This window comes from Spermophilus citellus (assembly GCF_964194105.1).
Source record: "Spermophilus citellus genome assembly, chromosome: 2".
Classification (NCBI taxonomy): domain Eukaryota; kingdom Metazoa; phylum Chordata; class Mammalia; order Rodentia; family Sciuridae; genus Spermophilus; species Spermophilus citellus.
In genome coordinates, this window is record NC_138183.1 from 165,850,009 (window position 1) to 165,869,028 (window position 19,020).

Here is a 19,020-nt window from a genome sequence, read left to right on the forward strand (position 1 = left end):
GCATGCAGAATTTCAGCCAGATTTATACACAAGCAGTCCATGAGAGCTTACTACTCTTAGAAAATTGATAAACCCAGAGAGATTTTTTTTTTCCTATTGAGATTTTGGACTTTGTAGCACAAACATGAAATTAATAGTGAAAAGCAGCTGGTATTCAATGCAGTGCTGCCATGTGAGCTCTATATATGCATGAAAGGACCGTGTCTCTGTTTTTAACTAAAAGTGAAAATAGAAATGTAAAATATGAGAATCGCTAAATTGGACAACCATGCAAAATTATCATATGGTATCATCATTTGGTGAAATGTGCCATTCTGGAGAGTTTCATGTATACTAATATTCTGGTACTTATAAATTCATTCCATTTTCACACTTATCAAAACCCTATTTTGTTCAGTATATAGTTTTGAGGTCTAATGTAGAGACATATGCAACTTAGAAAATGATGCTTCTGGATATGCTGTTTTATTCATGAAAAATGTTAAATAGGTGATTTTCTTATGTGCACAGGTGCTTTAAAATGTTTTTTTTTTAATTTTGAGTGCAAAGGCAATGCTGTCTTTTCTTTTTTACTTGTGAAATACCAAAAGAGATGGCCTGTACTTCTTCAATTCTGAAATTGATCTTTTTCTCAGATTAACTTCAAATGTAGCTTTTTTCACACCTGAGACCCCCTTAAGAACGAGCAACATCTGCATTTCTTTCTCAGAATATTGTTCAGGTGCTGGTTTCTCACAGCATGGCATCTGTGAAAATCTCACAGAAGATTAGTAACTCTAACACAATTTAAAACTTAGAACCTTATTAAATGTGCTCCAGAATAAAATCCAGTAAAGTTTAAAAGCATAGTTTAAACCTGGGTTTATGAATTAAATTTAAATAAAGAGCTAATTGACAGAGTTTGGAACAACAGATACACTGGCAATATCCTTGAAGTTTTCAGATGATGGAAATAGGAAGTTTTATTGATTTTTCATTTGCAAAAATATTAGAGAAGAAACAAGAGCTTGCCTGTTCCACTTGGTGGTATCACACATAGGATGAAAGCATGAATTTTTTCCACTATCTAAATGAAGCTCCTGTTTCTCACCCACATGCTATAAGATCTCAGTAAATGCTGACACAGTGATGGATTACTTGGGATCTTGTTCCAGAAACTAGCCTTTTTTTTTGCTGCTCATATAAGAGATTATCTGATTATTATTAATATGTGGGTACCTGGAGAAACAAGGCAGATGCTAGTATATTATCAGCCATTTTTTTTTCCTTAAAGCCTTCCAGTTTTCTAGCATAAACCACAGTAGATCTCTAAGATGGCTGTTTAGGTTCACAAATAGGTTATTTTTACCAATACATTACACACAATCCCATTCTTCTCAAAATTAATTAAGTGATAGTTTATATTGTCCTTTATTAAAGATTACACCTGTTACTTCCAAGTGATCTGAAAAATTAATCTAGGTTACCATGGAGCAGCTCAACAAAAAAGCAACTTTCCCTTATACTAATATATATTTCATAGGTTAAGGATATGTGGTGAGAATTTAGAATAATTTCTGAAGAATACTATGTATTAGAATATTTGTGAGTTCCTTATCTGATGGTGTGACTCTATCTGGCATATACATTCTGAATATTATATGACCCTGTCTGAGTCATTTTACCTAATTTTCCTGCCAAAGACAATGTTATTTACTATCAAATTTTTTCTTAAAATTGATGGTTATAGAGATTAAACAGTATAATCTTGAGATGGAAAACAGTCTCCTCTGATGTATCACCAGTTTCATGCAGTTCCTTCATTTATTCATGCAGCAAACTTTTTTTTTTGAGAGAGAGAGAGAGAGAGAGAGAGAGAGAGAGAGAATTTTAATATTTATTTTTTTTTAGTTTTCGGCGGACACAACATCTTTGTTTTTGTATGTGATGCTGAGGATCGAACCCGGGCCACACGCATGCCAGGCGAGTGTGCTACCACTTGAGCCACATCCCCAGCCCTCATGCAGCAAATTCTTAAATTGACAGCTGTTAAGAGAGAGAGACTACGCATGGTACTAGGATTATAGTACCAGGCTGTCGTGTGTGGCATCACCAACAGAGCTACACACATGCAGTACTGAGATAAAGAGAAGAATTAAACCCAGAAAATATTAGCCTCATTTGTTTCATTCTTCCTGCATGATATGCTTAACTGGTTATAGAAATCTCATTGTTTTGTACAAGTTACTTAGTGTTTCAGAAAAATTGATAATAATGAGAACTAATGGATAGGGTTGATTTGAGCTTTAAATGAACCAATAACGATTAAACACTGTGGTACCTAGCTCATATTTAGCAATATTAACTTTTGTGAAAAGTATTAATTTGACATTCCTGGAGATTGTGAAGAGAGTATAAATTGCTACATAAATGTAATTTTTCCCAGAGATTTATTTGCTTTTAGTTAAGTATATCACCATTTATTCTGTTACTTCCAAACAAATATTCATCCAACAAGTAATATTTAGATACCTACAATGAATAGTACTTCTATCTGGAAATGTATAATCTTGTTGAACAGGCTATAGAAAAGGAAAATTATAGAGTAATCAGGAGATATGAAATATGACTCACTAGTGATATAAAAGATGACAAAAATGTATTTCTGATTCTCTTTCTGGGCACATGCCAGACATTATTAATTAGCCTTTTGCTTTGTTGTTTGTTAGACTGTTCCATAATGTAGACATAGGCTCAGACTTCTTTTATTTTTTTTAAATTTTTTGGTTCTTTTGGGTTATACATGACAGCAGAATCCATTTTAATATAATTATGCATACATAGAATGTATCAAATATATCTTATTCTAGTTAGAGTTCCACTCTAATGGATGTACATGGTGATGGGATTTACTTTGTTCTTTTCACATATGTACATGGGAAAATTATGTCAGATTTATTCCATTGTCTTTTCCCCCTCCCTTCCCTTCACTAACCATTGTCTAATCTCCTGCATTTCTATTCCCCCCCCCATCCTGTATTGTAGGTCAGCTTCTACATATCAAAGAAAACATTTGACCTTTGTTTTGTGGGGGATTGGCTTACTTCATTTAGCATTATAGTCCTCAGATCCACCTGTTTGCTGGTGAATGTCATAAAGTCATTCTTCTTTATGGCTGAATATGACTCCATTGTGTATACATACTACATTTTCTTCATCCATTCATCTATTGAAGGGCATATGGGTTGATTCCATAGCTTAGCTATTGTGAATTGAGCTGCTATAAACATTGATGTAGCTGCATCACTATAGTATGCTGATTTTAAGTCCCTTTGGGTATAAGCCAAGGAGTGGATAGCTGGGGAAAATGGTGGTTCCATCCCAAGTTTTCTGAGGAATCTCCTCCATACTGCTTTCCAGAGTGGTTGCACCAATTTGCAGTCCTACCAGCAATGTTTGAATATACCCTTTCCCCCCCACATCCTTGCCAACATTTATTGTTACTTGTATTCTTGATAATTGCCATTCTCACTTGAGTAAGACGGAATCTCAGTGTAGTTTTAATTTCCATTTCTCTAATTGGTAGAGGTGTTGAACATTTTTTTATATATTCTCTGACCATTCATATTGCTTCTTCTGAGAAGTGTCTGTTCATTTCCTTTGCCCATTTATTGACTGGGTTATTTGTGAGTTTTTTTTTCTGGTGTTAAGTTTTTATATTTTTTTATGTATCCTGGAAATTAATGTTCTATCTGAGATGCAGGTAGCAAAGATATTGTCCCATTTTATAGGCTCTCTCTTCATACTCTTGATTATTTGCTGTGAAGATTTTTAGTTTGATGTCATCGCATTTATTGATGATTGATTTTACTTCTTGTGTTTTAGGGGTATTATTAAGGAAGTCAGTTCCTGAGCCAATATGTTGGAGTGTTGGGCCTACATTTTCTCCTAGTATATGCAGGATTTCTGGTCTAATTTCTAGGTCTTTAATCCACTTTGAGTTGAGTCTACATAACAATATTTAAAGATCCATTGACATGATACTTGTTTAAAAGTAAGACACCATCTATGTATAACCTTGCACTGATCAAGTAATTACACTGGGGAGAAAAAGAAATCTGTATTAAAAGCACATATAGGGGGAGAGATAGAGGTTAAATTTCATTCTAATACAAATGGATTTCCAGTTTTCCCAGCACCATTTGTTGAAGAGGCTGTCTTTTCTCTAATGTATGTTTCTGGCAACTTTGTCTAATATGAGGTCACTATATTTATTTGGGTTTTTGTGTGTCCTCTATTTTATTCCATTAGTCTTATAGTCAAGGTTTCTGGTCTAATGCTACTGGGTCCTTGATCCACTTTGAGTTGAGATTCCTTCTTAAGATGGTACTATGAGAGAGAAGCCATCAGCATTCAAGTTTACTTTCTGGGTAAAACCTACTTGCCATCTCTAGCAAGACAAAAGTTCTGAAAAAACTCAAGACCACTTACTCAGACATATTTTCCTAACACAGCAGCACCATTTTCCTTTCTTTGTTGAAAGTTAGGTCTGGTCATGTGGTTTTCTTAGACCAATAAAAGTGACCGCAAGCATTTAAAAGCTAATGGGCAGGTCTGGGGGTGTAACTAGAGACAGAACATTTATCTGACATGCACAAAGCATTCCCCAACACTACAAAACAACAACAACTAAAAAACAATGAATGGGAAAGTCTTCATCTCCTGGCATCCCCCTCCCCTCCATGATTCTTAATGGAAGGATGAAACCTCATTAATAAGTTTTAGAGTTATAAAACATGAAGCAAAATCCCACCAATCCCAAGTGAGTATGCAATGTGGAAAAAAAATGAACTTTTTTGTAGAAACCGCTGGGATCTAGGCTAACTAGATCTTGACTAATACTATTCCTTGAGTATACCTAGTACAGGACCAAGTCCCTGGGGGAAACTCACCAGTCCACATAACAATATTTAAAGAGATACATTGGCATCATACTTGACAAGGAAACAAAAAGCTTGTTCCATTCTAAGACACCATCTTGCACTGATCAAGTAATTACATTAGGGAGAAAAAGAGATCTGCATTAAAAGCACACAGGAGTCTTTTTAATAAAATGATAGTTGCACATACATTTATCCAGAAAAGTATAATCTCTTATTATTTCAATGAACATCCAAATTCGAGCCTTTTTCTCTCAAAAGTCTTCTAAATCATTACTGTCCTTTGGTATTGATAGCTTCAAGGTAATAGGATCTTTTTCATAACCAGTATATGTTATCTTGATTTGCTTAGTGACCATTTTTAGGATCAAAGAATTTTGAAGAATACAGAGAAATGCTGTGACTATGCCTGTGTTTTCTATTTAATTATTTGATTTTTAGCATTCTTGCATTACATATCACTAGACTAAATAATTCTCTTGAAAACGACCAGTTTTGACAGGTAAATATTTAGCACCATCATAATGCATGAATTATTTACATTAGTCTCTCATAGCTTTGACAATTCTTTGACTTACTCTGAGATATTTCATAATTTCTAGTTCTTTTAATTTTATTGTTTGAAATGGGCCGTGAATTTATTTCCTAGAGCAGCAATGACAAATCAAAATATAGTTTTTACTTATATGTATCTTCCCAGCTTTGGTCCCAAAAAGTATTTGATTAGTTCTTTACCAGAGAAGATGTCATTTCACCATCTTTTAGTATATTTACATTTTGTCTCATTTTACATTTATCTGCACATAACATGTTTTTGACTTTTGTGCTGCTTCCTATCATAGTGCAGTCTTTATAAAGGCATTACAAATGACTTTATAAAACTTTCTAAACTTAAATATCCAAATAGTTCTACTTCATCCATATTGGGAACTATTAAAGAAATACCTGAGATTGAAAGAAGATGAATAATCATCTCTTTAGCATGACTAAATTTATAGACCACAAACTATAATAATTATTTCCCAGCTTCTCTTCCCTAACAGCTAGATAATAACTTTTAACATTAATCATATTTCTCTATTTTGAAATATTAAAAGATGTTACAAAAATATTTTAGAATTCCGGTAAAATTTGGTGTTAAAACAACTGAATCCATACACAGCACTCAAGCCATAATTTAATAAATATTTAAATACAATTATAAATATACATAATATGCTCATTATATGATGTGTAACTCATATGTAATTATTTAATATAGACATATGTATAACCATACCATAAATAATAAATGATGTGGTTCTTATATTAACTCCTAGTTAGTTTTCTTCTAGGAATTGGTGAGCCCTGTAGTCAGAAGAGACTAAGAAATGGCCTTTATCTGGGTCCATGGAGATCAATTTTTTTATCATTAGGGTATACTATGATCATCTTCTCTGTTCCACACTGTCTAACCCATTTACCATTTGTATTAGATTGATTACTTACTCCCTCTTGAAACTTACCCTGTGAAATGATTTTAGAACATCCTTTTTCTCTGTGAATGCTTAAATTTCACACTTGAAACATATAGTTTTTCTTGACAATATTTATAAAAATTTGGTGCTGTGATTTGAGTCTAGTTTGTCCTTCCAAAACTCATGCGGGAATTTGATTATATTTTGGCAGTGTTGGAAGGAAGGGCCTGTAAAGGTAAGTAGGTCGTTAATGCCTTTCTTCCTTGAGTGGGTTCTTGCCTTCATGGGACCAGATTAGTTACTGCATGAGGCTGCCCCTCATGTTTCCTCTCTTTAGAATGAGCCCATCTGCCCTTCTACTTTCTGCTGTAAACTGGAGCAGCTTGACTAAAGAATTCTCTTGAAAGCGACTGAAGCCAAGCAGGTGCTAGCACCATTCTCTTGGATGTCCCAGCCTCCAGAGACATAGGCCAAAATAAACTTCTATTCTTTATAACTCACCTAGTCTCAGGTATTTCTGGCAACAGAAAACAGGCTAAGAGAGTTGCTTTTCCTATACTAAATGTTCTGTAGACTACATGCTAAATCTAGTTATTCCTGAGTGTACTTTTCATTCTATTTTGCCTGTTATCCGTCTGTGTTCCCAAGCTCTGTTGGCAGGAGTTATCTTGTTTTCTGGGCAAGTTAGTATAATTAAAAAGATCTCTGGCCAGGTAATAGCTCAGGCCTCTAATCCCAGCTACTCTGGAGGCTGAGGCAAGAGTACTGCAGGTTCCAGTCTAGCCCCAGCAGTAGGCAAGGCCTTAAGCAATATACTGAGAACCTGTCTCAAAAAAAGGGGGTGGGTGCTGGGGATGTGACTCAGTGGTTAAGTGCCCCTTGGGTTAATCCTCAGTACCAAAAAGAAAAGAGTGTCTCTATTCAGAAGTCTTTGATTCTAGTGTACTTTGTCATGCCACTCAACATTTTCTTTCCCATCTGCCACAATTCTGAATGTAATTATTTCTTATTTTCACATCCTTCACATGTGAACAATATCACAACATAGATTACAGTGAAAGAAAGGAAATATCAGAGAATAAACTAATATCAACTATCACAATGTGATAAAATATAGGTCTTTAACTAGATTTTAATTTTCAAGAAATAGATTAAAAATCATTTCAGAAAGGTAAATGATTTCCATTTTAATATACTCATACATTCACTTCTATAATCCACCTTTAAAATGCAAGCAGTTTTGAAGGAAAGAAGATGATTGCTCACTAGCATACAAGAATAAAAAAAATGATTTTATATTAAAATCCCTGATGGGGTGAAGGATGGTAATTATCAGCAGAATGTTCAGGAACTACTATATTCCTGGGAACTATTTCTGGCAAATATTCAAAACTTTTTAACTTTTTTGGTGAGTTAAGATACTTGGATAATTTTTGGCTCAGGAAATAATCAAGATATACTCTCTAAAAACATTGTCTCCAAATTGTTACTATGAACAAGTTTGTCTATAAAACATTAACACAATTGTTGGTGCCAAAAAGCTATAATTTAAAATGTATACACAATAATATATAACTGGCAAACAATCAACTCTTTCCCAAATCATCATAAAGAGAAAGGTTTTGTATCACTACTGATTTCTCAGAAAAAACCTCTGATAGAGAATTCTAAATAACTTACTGGTATTTAATCAGCTTTACTCTGGAGTGCTTAAAAGTAGGCCATAGATTGAGCAGAGGTGAATGTTGTTTTAACAAAGCTGATGTGGGCTACTGGAAAACTGGTTCTCACTAGGAACATGTGCAAGGTGTTAACAGAAAATTCCTTAATGAAAATTGTCCCATTAATGGTCCCAGAGGGAATTTAGTCCATTGATTGTAAGCTTCAATGCCTTAGCAAACACTGAGGGGGGATTAAGCCTACATGCTGATTTCCAAGCTAATATTGTTAAAGTTTAAATTTCACCTTTATCAGTTCTCATGGTGAGTCTCCAGCCCTATACTTTTTAAGTTAGAAAATAATTCAAGGAATATAATCTAATTAAATTCAGTTTCTTGCAAATGAGTATTTTAAGGTCTGTTCTATAAGGTGACCTGTTCAGGGCTGAGGGTGGGTCAGTGGTAGAGGACTTGCCTGGAATGTGAAAGGCCCTGGTTCTGTCTCCAGCACAGGAAAAAAAAAAAAAAAACATAGTGGGGAATAAAACAAATTCGCTTATTCATTCTTAATTTAGGGACTTGCCTACTCTCCTTTTACTCCATCATGTGTGTGTGTGTGTGTGAGTGTGTGTGTGTGCGCGCGCGCACTGCTAAAACATTATATTGCAGGGTCTCACCAACTAAGGTTGTTCATCCTAGGACACTTTTCTGTATTGAGTTTTTATTTGTCAAAAGACAATGCAGAAATCATCAGAAACAGCTGGATAGAAATAATGATGATACATTTCTAAGACACAAAACCGATTTTTGATTCACTCTGCCAAGCTTGCTATTCTAAATTGGATGCTTGCCTAGGATGAGAGTCTGTAGGAACTAGTCACCTGATTTAATATATTGCTTAATAGTAAAAATTTGAGAACAGACCACAAATATAACAGCAAACTCTCCCACCATTACTCCATCCTTCTGTCCTTTCCTTTCTGGTTACAAATTTCAAGTGTAGTAGGACCTGGCTATGGTACAATAAGTGGACTCCTTGATTGAAACAGTCTGGAGAAGGAAGCAGTCATTTCAGAATTCATATCTAAGCCAGACAGCAAACAGGATGATTGAGTGAAACTCTCTCAAAACTAATCCTTTAATGTTCATACTAAATGTGCTCCTATAAGTGTCAGAGCCACCAGCTACATTGGAATTGAATTTCCAATATTTGAGTCATTTTACAACTTTATTTTTTATTAAATTGTCTTTTATTTGTTATCTTACTTGCTGTTATGTGCCTTTCAGTTTTAAAAAACTATGTGTTATGCTGTAGCCATTCATCCATGTAGTATGTAACAATGTTAGTATCTCCACATAACCAAATTGGCAAGGCATCGAGGTTACCTTCATAAACAAGATGAAGGCTTTTCCATAAGGAATTTAATATTCTGCAATACAACTTTTTTTTTAACTTTCCAATTAAACTTTCAAAGAAATTATAAGGCAGCTTTGAGTATTTGTTTTTATCTCATGTACCTCGCCAGCTTCAGAGAGAAATCTTTGCTTAATTTTGAAAACATAAAAAATACATTATATCTAATGAAAAGATTTATTTTAATTCCTTCATAACATAGTCAATAAAAATTAATGTGCTAAGTGGATAATTATGTCAAAGGACACTTTTCTTCAAATTGGTGACAGGTAAAGATTTTCCTAAAAATTGTGTTGGTTAACTTGTTGAAATCATCAATTTATACTGTTACTATAAATGATAGCATAAGACTGTATACAATATCATTTTTAGGTGTAAAAGGTGTAATGATTTTTCCCACTAAAAATTTGGAGTTTCAGATTCCACTGTCCCACGGTTGCTTCATTTTGTCTGTTAGCAGCGTCAAACCACTGACAATTTTGTCCTCTTGGGGGAAAAAAAAAAAAAAACTTCTGAGTGTCACATCATCATCATCGTGGACCTGAAAAAACACAAAATCATATATGCTGCTTTGTCTAGATCCATCAATTAGGAAACAGAAACCAGAAAGATGACATGATGTATCTAATGCTGCTATTTGTAGTTCTGGGGAAAGTTACTAAGACTAGAACATGGTAAAGCTGAATTCAGGGTTCAGTGCTTATACATACTATACCAGACTTTCATTATTTTTGACTTGCAATAAATCATTTTAATTTCTGTCTGTTGGTTTTGTTACCTGTTAAAGTAACAACAAAAACAACCACAAAGATTCTTTAAAAAAAAAATAAAGGATGAAAGCAATGATATTTATGTCCCATTTTTCGGTCAATTTATTTTTATGTTAAACTTATAAAATGCATCTGAATGAACTATATTTCACCCCATACAAATGGAGCTTCCCTGTGGTTGTTTAGCAGCAGAAGTTGGGCTGTATGGTTTACATATCATTTAACTGCATACTGGATAGTGCTGCTTTGACATATTGTTGGATAATGACACAGTCAATTTACAAATGAAATTTGGTAATAATCCCTTTGCAAGTTGGGAATTTCCTGACTCTTGACTATTCTTTGTTTTGGGCTTGTAGCTGTAGTCATAAGTTTTGTGAGTTCATGCTGTTGCCTACTGGCTGTCTTATGGGGACAAAAAAAATGAGGCAAATGGGATATGTCTGTACTATTGCACTGAATTTGTGTGAGGTGGCACAGCTGCAAACTATATCATTGTTGTTCCTATGGAAACATTGATCAGGTATTTTAATCCTTACTTCTACAATTTAGAATTTGCCCTTTACATCTTGCATTGTCATAGACAGTATTTTGTTCTAGCAGAGGATAGAATGTATTGCCATTATTCATAATTTCATTTCTTATTAAACACTATTATATGTGATGGATTATTTGTATTTGTTGGGATCAGTCATGACTTTTTCATGAATGAGGATAACTGAGATAAGGTGCAAGATCCAGCTGATTAGTGTCAAAAGCAAAGAAATAGGTAGCCTCGCACCCCCTTATTGTATACGAGATATGATGTCCTAAAGGAGGTTCCAAGGTCAAATACAGGAAAGTGAGTCCAAGAAAGGTCATCAGCCAAGGAGGTGAGACCAAAAGCCAGATGTGAGGTACAGAATCAAAGCAAGGAGTTGGAAGAACCAGAGAAATTGAGAATAAGAAGCAAGATAGTAGAAATTTTGAATGTTCAGTGGTTCTCAACTTTAGGGTTCAGGCTTGCCAGGGGACTTACTAATGCCTGTGGTGGACTACCTCCCTGGCACCTCTTTCAGTAGGCCTGTGGTGCAACCTGAGAACTGGCATTTCTAACAGTTCCTGGGTGATGCCCATGATGCTGGTCTGGGGACCACACTGAGAACCATTAATCTAAATGAACTTCAAAGATATGTGATAGTGCCTATGGAGACTTTTCATCTGGAATACTTTTTAGAAGATTGGGGGATGACTGGATATAAGTATAATATTTTGGCTTTTTGAAAAATTGCATTTTGTAAGTCAAATGAATAGTTCAGAGTTTATGAGAATATGAACTTCTTTCTGTATTTAAGATGCAAAGTAAGACTTTATATTCTTGCTATAAAAACATATGTAGAAATTATTCCCTATCAATGAAAAGTGATTTGTTTCCTATTTTTGTGGCTTAACAGCTAGTATACAGTGCTTACTGTGGTAAGCATGTATACTTTGAAAGTAGACAGCTTAGGGTCAGATCTTGATTCTACCACTGGCTTTGGGCCTTGAGGTCACAAATCCTTTAAAATCTAAGAGCCTCCTTTGTATAGTGAGGATAGTATCAACTGCACAGGGCTGTAGTGAGGATTAAGTGAAGTAGTGGCTTTAGACCACATATCGGAGTGCATAGCATATAATAATTGCTCCATAAATGTTAGCTGCTATTGGAACACTGGAGTAAATATGTGTTTTCAGGAATGTGACTTGGCCTAAAGTACTTTGGTAGTGATCTCAGGTTTAACCTGATAAGTTGTTCTCTGTATCTATAATTCTCTATAAATCCTCTGCTAAGATTAGGCATGAGTTGGCATGAAGTTATAAATTATACGTAAACAATGTGATTCAGAAGTTAAAATGTGTTCCAGATAGCCAAGAATCTAAAACTTCGCATAGCAAATTTCAGATTAAGAGGGAAGAACACTTTATATAGCTCAGTAGTCAAGAACTATGTGACCAGGTTGTCTGGGTTTGTATTCTGATTCCACCTTTAACTAGCTCTGTGACCTCTCCAGAATCATCACATGTCAAATAGTGGCAATAATAACACACATTTCAGAGAATTGTTAAAGTGCATATGGTCATATATGTGCATGCTTGTGCAAGCATACACACACAGGAGAGCATATATAAAGTGGTTATACCCTGTAAATAAAATGAGAAAAATGCTTACAACAATGCCTGGTTCAAAATAAACATTTCTATAGCTTTTTATTATTCATATTTACTGTGTGTATATATTTGCAAAATTTTATTTCTAAAGAAAAATAAATCAGAAAAAATAATAATAGAGCATAGGTCTGTGAGATATTTATAAAATTAGAAATAAGTGCTGTCATAAACAATATAAAAAAGAAAATACTTCTTTCTACCTGCTTTATCATCATCAAATTATAATTAGCCTTTCATTTATAACCAGAGTTAGTATCTTTAAGAAATCTAGACTTGATTGACATCCTAAAACAAAAAAGAGACAAATCCCTTTTATACTTAAAAAAAATCTCTAGTTTTGCTTCTGCATTTGACTCTGTTGACCACTGTATCAGTAATGGTGAAATCATTCCTTTTCTTAGTCTAACTTAGACTTGGCTTCACTCCCAGCCATTACTTTTAACTTCCCCAACTCTTCTTTCATCAGCTACCACCCCTAGGTACCAGGCATAGCCATCCCTACTCAGGGTATATTTCCTCTCTGAAAGATTCCTAAGACTTCCTGTAGGCCTCACATCTGTTCCATTCTCTCGGCTCAGGTCTTTGCCCATATCCACAAAACCTGTTAACATTTCCACTTGAATTCTTCATCACCACATCAAAATTGAACTTGTATGTCTTTAAAACCTTTTCTCTTTGCAATACCCATGAGTATAAAAATACCATGCTGGACCCAGTTCCTGGGCTTAACATGTTGCCACTGACTCTGCCCCATCCCTTTGCATTCCTTTCTTAACTACATGTTCCTTTTGACTTTTTCCCTGATGCAGCTTCATGGCCAACTGCCCTTCTTTAGGTTAGAACATATCACCCTAGAAGCTACCTCCCAGGAGACAGGAATTACTTCTGAACCACTTTCAACAAGCTGTTTGCCCATTCCACAGCTTTCAGGTTTTCAATTATATCAAGTGCAGACACTTCTGCCTGGCTTCTGCCTGGCCTTTAGGTATTTCTGTAGTTTGCATTTAAAGCCTGTTTCCTCCCCCTGTCTCCCTTGGGCCAGGTTGACTTCTCTGGATAGGCTTCTGACAATGATGCCATGAACACCCCTTATACTCACCACTACCTAGGTCTGCAAATACTGCATTTACATTCAGCACTTAGCATTCCTTTGTGTCTGGTATGCATTCACTTTGCTTTCCGGGTGTAGGAAGATAGGAATCATTCTTTAAATGTTCTTAAATTATACCTGAGTCTAGCGTAGCACTTGAAACAGGAAATGAGCACACACAGAACCACTGAATGTTAACCCTGAAAGAAATATAAGATAAATGTGCCATCTGGTCCCCCCCTTATTATACTAAGGAATAATCTTATCACCTAGATGTATATTTTTAAATATAATAGCTATATATTTAGATATATTGTCCTTCTATTCATGGCATGTGGGATCCAGTTGCCATGGATGTTATTGATATAAAGTTTTGTTTTAGCAAATCAAATTTGCTTTTGATTAAAAACACTATTTAGAAAGAAAAGTTAAGAGCTAAGAAAATATGGAAAAAAAATTAAGAAAGCAATCCTCAAATAAGCCTCAAAAATACTGCCGTACATACGGTCAGAGTTTGCATTTACTCGATCATTGTTGAGCGATTGATATCTCACATCCTATAACCTAGAAAATAGTCTTCAGACCCATTACCTAAACCCCCTACGATGAAATGAGCAGATAATAATTTTCATAGTTACATTTTCAGCAAAAGGTCAAGGGAAGAGAAGAATTAAGGATCAATTGGTAGAAATGTTTCTTGGTTCTTCTGAGGTTGTCCAGTTGCCTGATTCACTGGAGATGGTAATATTACTACATATCCAGTGCTGTCATCCTGAGACATAGAGTGGGGCATCTCTCTCCTACCAATGCACCTCCTGGGTCTCTCTCTAGCTGAGCAAGCTGCTGCATATGAAACCCTGAGCAAGCTAAAAATAAATAAATAAATAAATTTCTATGTGCATAAAATTATGCAAAGTAGACAGGCTTTTGTATTTGGCATGTCAATTCCTGTGTGTTCTCCCTCTCTTATTTTGGAAACTTTAATAGCCACTCTCAGCAGCCTTACTTTATAGTACTTTCCACCAGCTAGTTTAGTCTCACTGCCCAGGCTCAATGAATTATAGACCTCAAAGTAAATGCTCTGCAGGAAAACACAAATAGACTGTGGCTTGAGGTCTGTTTGTGGTGGGGCCTAAAAAGCCAACATCTAAAATGGAAAAAAAAAAAAATCTGAATACTGGCTGATATGAAAAAGAGATCCCATGTTGATTTAAACTCCTTAAAGTCCCATTTAATCAGTTAAGGGTACAAACCCCATGCAACTGCCCCCACTGAAGAACCAGCTGTAGGTTTGGAGGACCCAGACCACATGTACTTCTGACCAACTGGCTCAAATTCAATGATCCCAAAGCCCCTAAGTTTTGATAATTTCCTAGACTAGCTCCCAGAACTCAGGAGAACACTAAAAGTTTTATTATAAAAGACATATATTAGAACCAGTGAGATAAAAAGACACATAGAGTGAGGTGTGGGAGGATTCCATGAGTGAAGTTTCTCTGTCCTTAGGTTACATCACCTTCCTGGTACCTTAATGTGTATCACAAACCAGTAAGCTTTTTCCTGGCCCTGTAATCCAGAGTTTCTAATGAGGTTTCATTATGAAGGCATGATTGACTGAATAATTAACAACACGACCATCAGCCTCCAACCCTACATCTATCCTGAAGTTTGTCAGGTCAGGCTGGTTTCAAGTAGCTGGAAGCCTCCTTCAATTCCATGTTGGTCTTCCTGGCATGGCCAGCCCCAATCCTGAAACCATGTAAACACCCACAGTAAATTGCCTCATTAGGATAAATGCACATGAAATCTCAGGGACCCACCATGAAAAGCAAAGGTAGTCCTACCAACTGGGAAATTCCAAGGGTTTAATACATTCCTTAAACCCAGGACAAAGACCACATAAATTCTTTATTATAAAATGTGCAAAAAGCTACACAAAAATTGGTTCTATTTTAAGTAACAGAAAGTCACAGCCAAAAAAAATATATGTTTTTTTTCTACCATAGAACTACATATGTATGTAGTTTTTCTACCATAAAACTATATATGTGTTGTAGTTTTATGGTAGAGAAACTCACTGGAAAAAAATGTAATATGCACAGAAAATAAATGGCCACTGAACACTACTAGAGTATTTTAATTTGTTTTTAGTTACTTATTTATCAGCAATATTTATCAAGTACCTACTATGTTAGTCACTGGAAATATACTGTTACATTGACAGCATGATAAAATTTATTTATTTGAATTACATAGAAAAGAGAAAGGTTGAACTATTTGGAATTATCTGATGATTTTAATTCTAATCAAAATGAACCTGAGTTTTGAAATAGTTGTTAATTTTTGTTTGTGAGGAATGATGTAAGAGAGGCCCCAAACCATGAAGTTTGGGGCATTAAACTTTGTGAAGAATTTGGGGAGGTGGAGATAATAGAAATAAATATTGCTAGTTTAATCTGAATACTACCATTTGGTCTCATGTTTGTAAAGAAAATCAAGAAGTGCTTTTAAATGTCATGTTGTATTATAAATTGTTCTTTTTTTGCTTTCCTGTAATTGGAGCAACCTACTAATTTATACAAGTTGTGACTACTAACAGAGAGCAATCACCTCACAGACTTGTACCGAAAAGAAGAAACCATCCAAGTGACAGGAAACGGTCATGTACAGAGTCCACGCTTCCCGAATAGCTACCCCAGGAACCTGCTTCTGACATGGCGGCTCCATTCCCAAGACAAAACCAGGATACAGCTGGCATTTGACAATCAATTTGGATTAGAGGAAGCAGAAAATGATATCTGTAGGTAAGTGTGGGGAAAATATTTATTATAGGCTATAAAGTATAGAAAAAAAGATGAATTTAAAACATTACATCAGCATTCCTTTTGAGCCCTTTAGACCTACCTAAGATGTATCCCTTCTTTTCCCAAAAAGCTGTTTATTAGCCCTAGAGACAAAAAGTGTAGATATGCTACCACTGAGGGCCTGATAGCTTGCCATGTTAACTCTGGCAACTGTTATGACTCTGACTTCCAAAGAACCGTGCAATCTGGAGGTCCATGACCTTCCAAGCAGAGAATAGGCATTGTGAGCAGGTAGATGCATCCAATATTTCAGTCACCTGCAGCAGGTGTACCTGGTCAGAGTGTGGGAACCTGCCATGGGCTTAGGGAGCATAACCCTCAACACAACTCCAGGAATTGACCCAAGATAATTGTAGCCATGATTTTCCCAAAGCTGAGAGAAGATGGAAGCTGAGGTTCTGGTCAGGACCTTAGTCTGAATTCATACTTTTAAGAATTCAGATATGTATGGGAAGGAAGAGAAAGCAACCACAGCATCAGTGCTCCTACGGCACCTGTTTCCTGTGGTTTCTGGGCCAGGGATGGAAGATGAAAGTTGGACCAGATAATCTTCTCCCTTCTTAGCACATTTCAGAGAAAGTCCAGGCTGTTGTTCTTTGAATTGTCCTCCCACAGCATCTTACTCACTTAATTATCATGTGTTAGGCTTGGGAGAGATTTTTCTTTCCTTTTCATACTTTACTGCATGCACTTGTTCTGCATTGCCAATGAACTACTGAACTGCTAAATCCTTTCAGCAGGTTTATTTTCCTTTGAATAATAAAAAGAGGTGTCTCAAATTTGATCGTCCTTTGTTGCATGTTTATTATGCTGACAGCTTTTATTATGTTGCTACTTTCCCAAGAATAACAGCAGTGACTATTACTTTCTAGGACCACAGAGGGTAATGTATGCCAGAAAACAGAGACTAATACATGCAAGGAGAGCCAGTTAATATTTACAAAGAGAATAAACTAAAGCTGATCTTGTGTCTTTTCAACCTTGAAAGAGAACTAATTTTCTGTACTGACATGCACCAAAAAAAATAAATAAATAAAAATCCTAGGTGGAAAAACACTATTAAAAGGTGAGGACAGAAGGTGAGATTGTTAAAGGTGAGAAACAGAAGATACCATGATCCGTTTCTACCCACAGAACACTTCTGACACCAAATGTGTAGGGTCCCCCCCCACACACACATCAACCAATTCTCTAAATGAACTCTGCCACCATCTGCTTAGAGTTATCTATCTATCCCACAAGCCTTCCCTACATTAAATTCAGTTGCAGATCCCAGGCCTCCCCCATTTCTAACTGAACAACTGATCAATCAGGGGTCCTACAGCTCTCCAGAGCAAGTATATGGAAGGGCACCTTCTCCAGGTGCATCACTGTCTAAACACTTGGCGTATTCACCAACCTAGAAGCTCTCTGTACCCCATAGTTAGGAGGGCTTGTGGAGGTTTCATTATGGAAGCATGGGTGATTGAATTGGTGATTAAGCTAAGAGGTTCAGGGTGGGACTGAAAGTTCCGACCCTCTAATCATAGCTTGGTCTTTCTGGTGACCATCCTCCATCCTGAAGCTATCTAGGGGCCTGCCAAATGTCATCACATCAGGATAAATTCATTGTGACTGAAAGGGGCTTATTATGAATAATAAAAGATGATCTTTTCATCCATCACTCAAATTCCAAGGGATTTTGGATAGGAACCACGCACAGCTCCACAGAAGGGAAGCTACTAATGAACTTTTAGTCCTAGAAGTGAGCCCTTTGGGTATCCTGGTGTTGAAAATAGGAGAGTAAGTGTTAGGATGGTTTTCTTTCTGGACCTTTCCTCATATCTCACTGGGTCTCAAAATATACAGAATGAGTTAAAGAAGCAAGAGAAAGGGGAAAAGCAGATCATTTACTCGTCTCAAAATCCTCCCGAAGAAAAAACATGGTACCCTCTTAACTTTGGACTCTGAGTAAAATTAAACTGATGTTGTTTTTTGTAAACGAAAGTGACCTATAGTGTTATTAACAAAGTTTCAAGTGTAGTTATGCTTTGAGCAGTAAATATGATTTACATACACTATATATAAAATGAAATGCAATTGATTTCCTACCATCTGTTCCAAAGCCTCTGTGATGTTTGCATTGTAATATTTTATTGCCTAAATAATGATGTTTTGTTAGTGCATTTTACCTTCCAAACACCATATAAATGTTAAGTAATTAATTTACACAGCACCCAAGAGATATCCAGCTGGTAAAATTATATAAGCCTTCTTATTTTGCCCATAAGGAAACTGAGGCAAAGGACATAAGGGCCTCATAAATCACTGTCAAAGAAATGTAGTCACAATGTTAATATTTTTCACCTACTCCCTAGATTACCCTTCTCAATCAAGTAAGAGGCTCATGGGTAAAACTGGTAAACCATACTTACCAGTTTTATTCATATTTAGCTTTGATGCTTCTTATGCAGATTCCTTCTGGTAACTGTGACAGAAAAATATAAGATGCATCAGAGTTTTCTGCCACTCTTCACCCTGAATGCCCACCCTATGCTTATGACTTTGACATCTGAAGTTATTTGAGAAAGGCAGAGCTCAGGAACAAGATAGTGATGACCAGAACTGAAAGTCAGATAGTTCAGCCAAATAAGCAGATCTCAGGGCTCTGGAAATAAAATA

At 35.8% G+C, this 19,020-nt stretch overlaps 1 protein-coding gene across 3 annotated transcripts in view; it reads left to right on the plus strand.

Annotated features, from left to right (window-relative positions):
- Positions 1 to 19,020, plus strand: part of PDGFD (platelet derived growth factor D) — a 229,116-nt gene that overhangs the window by 132,387 nt on the left and 77,709 nt on the right. For 2 of the 3 annotated variants that reach the window (XM_081282694.1, XM_081282692.1), the window contains exon 2: positions 16,095 to 16,299. In XM_081282694.1, coding sequence (XP_081138820.1) covers positions 16,095 to 16,299 — 205 coding nt within the window. The remainder of the gene's footprint in view (positions 1 to 16,094; positions 16,300 to 19,020) is intronic. The other variant, XM_081282693.1, reaches the window with a different exon arrangement.